This window comes from Orbicella franksi, chromosome 10 (assembly GCF_964199315.1).
Source record: "Orbicella franksi chromosome 10, jaOrbFran1.1, whole genome shotgun sequence".
In the NCBI taxonomy this organism is placed as follows: domain Eukaryota; kingdom Metazoa; phylum Cnidaria; class Anthozoa; order Scleractinia; family Merulinidae; genus Orbicella; species Orbicella franksi.
Window position 1 is genome coordinate 17,957,082 of NC_138154.1, and position 5,992 is coordinate 17,963,073.

At 41.8% G+C, this 5,992-nt stretch overlaps 1 protein-coding gene across 1 annotated transcript in view; it reads right to left on the bottom strand.

Annotated features, from left to right (window-relative positions):
- LOC145501856 (uncharacterized) overlaps positions 1 to 5,389 on the bottom strand; it is a 97,695-nt gene extending 92,306 nt beyond the window's left edge. Inside the window, exon 1 of the mRNA XM_081481242.1 lies at positions 3,918 to 5,389. Coding sequence (XP_081337368.1) covers positions 3,918 to 4,204 — 287 coding nt within the window. The 5' untranslated portion in view covers positions 4,205 to 5,389. The remainder of the gene's footprint in view (positions 1 to 3,917) is intronic.
- Between the last annotated feature and the right edge of the window lie 603 nt (positions 5,390 to 5,992).

A 5,992-nucleotide genomic window follows, 5' to 3' on the forward strand; every position in this document is an offset into this window, starting at 1 on the left:
TCAGGGTAGAATATGTTAGGCCGCGAAGCGGCCGTTTTTAAGCTCGCGAAGCGGCCTAGCGAGCGACGAAGTCGTGAGAGGTCGACTTGTCTCGCTTGAAGGGTTTTCGTTGGCGTTTCGCGCCAAAAATAAGGAGTTGCGTGACTTGCAACTGGTGTCTCAGATTACATTTGTATTGAATGAATGAGTTGCCAGTAATCGGATACCCGTGTTTGCGCAAAGAACTCTGGGATCGTCAGGAGGCAAACATTGCAAGTCGTTAGAAGGAAATGTACGGCGAAAAGTTGTTTCGACACCCAAAAACACGGTTTCGGGGAGAGATCAACGCTTTTTCGCCGTTGTTTTATCGCAAATGGATTTTGGCAATGTTGATACATGGAAAACGTAAGTTTTTGTTTTAATAACAGTGAAATAAGTGATAAAAGTTACCGATAAACTTCCATTTGCTTGCGTGAGGTTTATTGTGAAATACATTGAAGAGAATATTGAGAATTTCAATACACGCCTGATCTCGAGAGGCTAGCCGGAGCAAATGGTAGAAAAGACCATCCAAGAAGTTATATACAAAGACAGAAAAGAAGCTCTAAAACAGAAATCGAAAATTGCAGAAGGAACTACTACCCTTTGTGTCGGGCAATTTCACTCAACCGTCAATACCAAACTTTGGAAAGCATAATCACGTACAAATGGCACTTTTAAATACAAATACTCAGAGATATATTCAAGGAGCCACCCTTGATCTGTTATAGAAAAGGAAAATCACTGATTTACGTGCTTGTAAAAGCAAAACAAAGGCTTTGAGCAACACAGTAGCCACACAGCACGAGTCGCGCGGACTCATTTGTCATTAAATCAACCCCAGACAGTACAATGATCGCCATCAAGTTTATTACCAGTATTATTTGTATGACTGAGCTTTCAAACGTAGCCTGTACACAACTTAAAAGGCTTTACTGGGTTATTTCCCCTCGATTTATACCTAATTAATTTTGTAATATTTTCAGACCATTACGCGATGTAAATTTGACAATAAACCTCACGCAAGCAACGGAGTTTATCGCTAGATTTTGTCAAATATTTCACGGTTATTCAAATAAAAACTTACATATTCCACATATCAACATTGCCCAAATCCATTCGCGATAAAAACGACGGCGAAAAAGCGTTGATCTCTCTCAAAAATCGTTTTCTTGTACCTCGAAACAACTTTTCGCCATACATTGCCTTCTAGCGACTAGCAATGTTTGCCCCCTGACGATCCCAGAGTTCTTCGCGCAAACACGGGTATCCGATAACTGGCAACTCATTAATTGAATGGCGGAAAGTATCGGTTCCACTCCGACCAAAACAATCGAACGTGTGTGCGTTTCTCCTCCGTCGAAAGAGCAAATTTGTTTACTCTATACTAAAGTTATTACGAACAAAGATTTTAAACGACAATTGAAGATATCGGGTGGCCAAAAAAGGACCAATGCTTTTTTGAATCTTGAATTGATCGCCGGAAAGGAGATATCCAGTGGCGAAGGTTCACTTTTGACAAACATTTTGTGCCGAAATTGCGCAGACAAAAACGAAACCGTAGTTCGGAAGATTCTTGAAGTAAGAGAAAGCTTCGAATCATCGAGGAAGTCCATTGAAGCCGAGAGAGGCGGAACAACAATGTGGCGATAGTGGTTGAGAATCGTCTCCGGACCAAATACCAGTTTAACGTTAAGATCTAAAATGTCTTGTAACTGTTATTCAGAAAAGTCGTCTCCCTGATCTTTCATCAGGGAAGTAAGCGGAACCACCACCAAGACGATGGAGTTGCTATTCGCTTGATCTCCATTCAAACAATCAAACGCTTACGGAGCTAGCTCGAAAGTCAAACTTTTCCCAGCTCCGATTGGTGCAGAAACAAACACATCTCTTCCAGACAGATATGCTTCCACTGTTTTCTTCTGGTAGTCACGCAATACATGATATCCCGTGGCCTTTGAACCTTCGTTAATAGGGAGTTAAAGCAAATCACTACGTGCTACTACGGCTGCCGTGACTGGAAAGGTCAGGGGAAAGTACGTCTCGGTGGTCTGCCAGATTTTTAAGTTAAGCGAGTAAAGCCAAATACAAAGATGAAAGAAACGTCGGCTAAGGAGCTTAAAATCTCTTTTATTTAGTTTCTCACAGCCAAATGGCTTCGCTCAAAGGACGATGGCCGTTATTCGCCTTCCTAGGACGAACAGATTATTTCTGAGCGAAAGCGAATGCCAGACACTTTGTTCCATAACGATTTGATGGATTTAATATATAATATCTCAAAGAATATCGAGTGAAGAACGCAAATATATCAATATTCAAAGAAGCAAAATAGCATCGTATAGTTGCCCAGATATAAAACATCTTCACTAAACCCTCAAAGCAAACTTAACCGAAGAAAAACAACCTCGTGCTCAACACGAATATTTCACTTGATTCACTTCGCCATTCCAACACCTTTGCCAAAACTTATCGTAAATCCAGGATACGGATTTACAAGCTTATGAGAGGCAACCTTGACACAATCTTTGACTTAAATTGACTTTAAAGGATATAGTATCCAATGGAATTCTTAAAATGCCGAGATGTCCGTTGAAAAGGGCCAGAGAAGCTAAATAAACCTGACGTAGTAGCCACTACGGCAAAACATCCCGACTCACGCAGTCAGATTTCACGCCACGGCTGGATGCAACCGACGTACATGCTCATTTTGGGAGAAATTTACTTCCGGCAGCCGTATCAGCGCCAGCCGTAGCGATTTGCTTAAAGCTCCTAATGGCTTTCGCAATCGACACCATATTGAATTCAACCGCAAGTCGCGTTTCGTTGCGCATAGTTTGACAATTCGGTCCCCAAGGGATATCCAGGGGACCTCTGATTGGTTGAAGCGCAGCGACCCGTTTTTGGGTCGCTAAAATTGGTGGCAATCAAGCAGGAAAAGTACTTCATCCGGCGGGTACTGAATAAACAAGACGAAGGACTTTTCAGAAAGTCTAGCGATGAAGCAAAGTCAACGATGAAATCGCGCTTTCGGACGCCATCTTTGTTTTTAAGATTTCGGCAGCGCGCGCTCAGTAACAGTCTGAATACCAGGGTAACAAATCAGCTAATCAGACAAAAGTCTCCTTTGTTGTCTATTGCTTAAAATAATAATAATTTGACTAGATAATTTCTGAAGGTACAGCATCAGAGGGGAGACCGTTCCATTGTCTGATCATGGCAGTTCTAGAAAAATAAGAATACTTAAACTCATCGTTATTTGGGTGCTCAACATAATATCAAACTCCCATTTCCCTCGTGTTCTCAAATGCCCCTCGTGTTTTATTACAGTGTAATACACGGCTTTGTTAAGTAAAATCACATGAGATCCACGGGTTCGAGCGAATTACGGTCGTTTCGCTCCAAGGTCAGATCGCTCCAAGTCAGTTCGCTCCGACTAAAAGTTAGATCGCTCCACAGAGGCCGAGTTCGCTACCTCAGCCATCCGAATTTGGCTTGGCAGTGGATGACAGAACGAGGGATAATCCTCTTTGCAGATCAGAAGGGAGCAGCTTATCGATATTGTCGCAAGTGCGTGAACAAGGCTTTATCAGTTATAAATAAAATACACACATTTGAAGCAAAACAGAGTAAACTCAAGTGCTAACAACCACTAATAATTATGTGGCAAGAATTATACTTGCTTTTACTATTCGACGATACCACAGACTACGGCAATGTAACATAAGATTCAACCGGGACTTATTTATAGGTCGTTTAGTGAGATAAGAATGCAATATCGGGAGGGACAACTTGACACATTTCAAGTAGGTTGTTCGCGACACAGATAAACAAATGCGATATAGATTTCAATATTGATTACGAAAAGAGCAATAAATTGCAAACTTTAGCACTCTACTTACACAGTGGGGTCAGTACAGGTAGCAGTCTGGTCGCTGCAGGAACAACCGTCACAAGACTGTCCACTGAACTCTGAGTAAGCGCGATTGTACTGCACTCTTCCATTACCGTTGTTGTTCCAAAATCCAGACCAATCGGGATAGCCCAAGGAGTAACGACTATTCCAATAATCATGTCCTTGAAAAAACTGACCATCATGACTTGGAAAGTTCTGAGCGACTCGCGCAAAAGATAAAAGCAAACAACAAACAGCAAATCGCCAAAACAGGGTGCGACGGTCTCCAGACATTTTCCGGTGCGGCCAAGTAACTTAACAGGCTGTGATCCTGACTGAACGTTTTACTTCGGATTCCAGCAAAGACTTTTTAACAGCTGGATTCTTCCGTTGCTAAAGAAAGCCACGATGTTTTTCAGTGCGACAACGACTTTTGATTCCCGGTCATCCGCGAAATTACAATTCTTTAGCTTTTCTCGCCATTGATATTAGATCCCTTCCATTACTAAAAGGAAAACTACAACGGTAGACGGTATTCGATGAATGTTGTGCAGAATGTTGGAAGTTTATCACAAATTTACTCTGTTAATTTATTCGCCCGACTCGAATAATTTGAATAATTTTATTGCCAAACTTCGCGCGTTCAAGATAGCGGAAGAAAATCGCGAGCTAAATAACAAGACTTAAGCGGTTATCAATCACACGCGACCTTCAACTCAAAAACGTCTAGACAAAACCTAAGTTTTGGTGGACGTCAATCATCTCCGCCTCCTTGCCGACCGTATGCGAAATTTACCTAAAATAGTCTGAAACTTTGCAGCAGTCCACTCGTAAAAATTATCATTTTACTTTCGGTTTGTACGGCTAGCTCACTAAATACATTAGCATTAAACATTCTTGAAATCTATAAATGAAGACGTTTGTCGGGTTTTTCAACGACCATTCCCATGCATGAATGACCCGGAAATTAAGCAAATTTGCACGTGAGCGAACAAATTACTTCTGCACGTATTTTACTTGGGGCTACGGACTGAACAACACTTAAACCTATAAAACTTATAACTTATTACCTTACAAAATTGTAAGGTTTACAAGAAGTATAAGTCTTGTTCAGTCCGTAGCCCTGAGACAAATACGTACTGAAATAATTTAGTTCGCGTGTAGATTAGTCTCCTCCGCAGCCGTTTTTTGGGATGTCACGCAACGCTCTCCCCAAAGAAACGGCTGCTCACATCCGAACAACATTCCTTTCACGAAATTAGCCAATCACCGCTTCCGTTCCATTTTCAAGAACGTTTTCTCGCCAAATTCGCCCTTTGAAACTTGTCCAATCAGGGAATGTTTTTTATCTTTGTATCCCGTCGTGGGAGATGTCACAAATAAACATACAGATTTCCGGCTTTTGTTTAGGGACGCCGAAAAATACCGGCGACGCTTGAACGAGCTTTCTATGTAGCTGAAGACTCTTCAAAGTTCAAGTTAATTATTAGAGGCTTTCAACTCAAAAACTTACTGTCGAGAGGGAAGATATCTATTTTAACTTAATAAAGGAACCAGGAAATCAAATAGCTTCGCTCGATTTGTTGACATCGAGTTCTGAATGTCGCTCTTTCCGGCCTGATTACAATCTGTAGGAGGCGTTTGGCCCTTGATTGACGCTTACAATTTGACATTTCGAGAAAATATATATTGTCTCATTTATAGCTGAACATAGCGATGAGCACATGAAGTACTTGTACTTAGGACTTTCATTTACAATTTTTTTCGTCCGTCATGATCGTAACCTGCGAACACCGCCTATTTTTGGCGACGTGCGGCGTGAAACAAAAGCCAGGAATCCCTCGCGTGTTCGCACCGCAGACCTTTCCGCGCGAAAGCTTACGTCATTCACACTTTGCTATTATGTGATTGGTCTGTTCAACGGAGCTCAAACAAACCACAAACACAAAACGAAAAGAATGTGGTTCGGATGTGAGCCGCCGTTTCTTTGGGGGGAGCGTTGCGTGACATCCCAAAAAACGGCTGCGGAGGAGACTACGTGTAGATTTGCTTGATTTCGGGGTCATTCATGCATGCGAATGG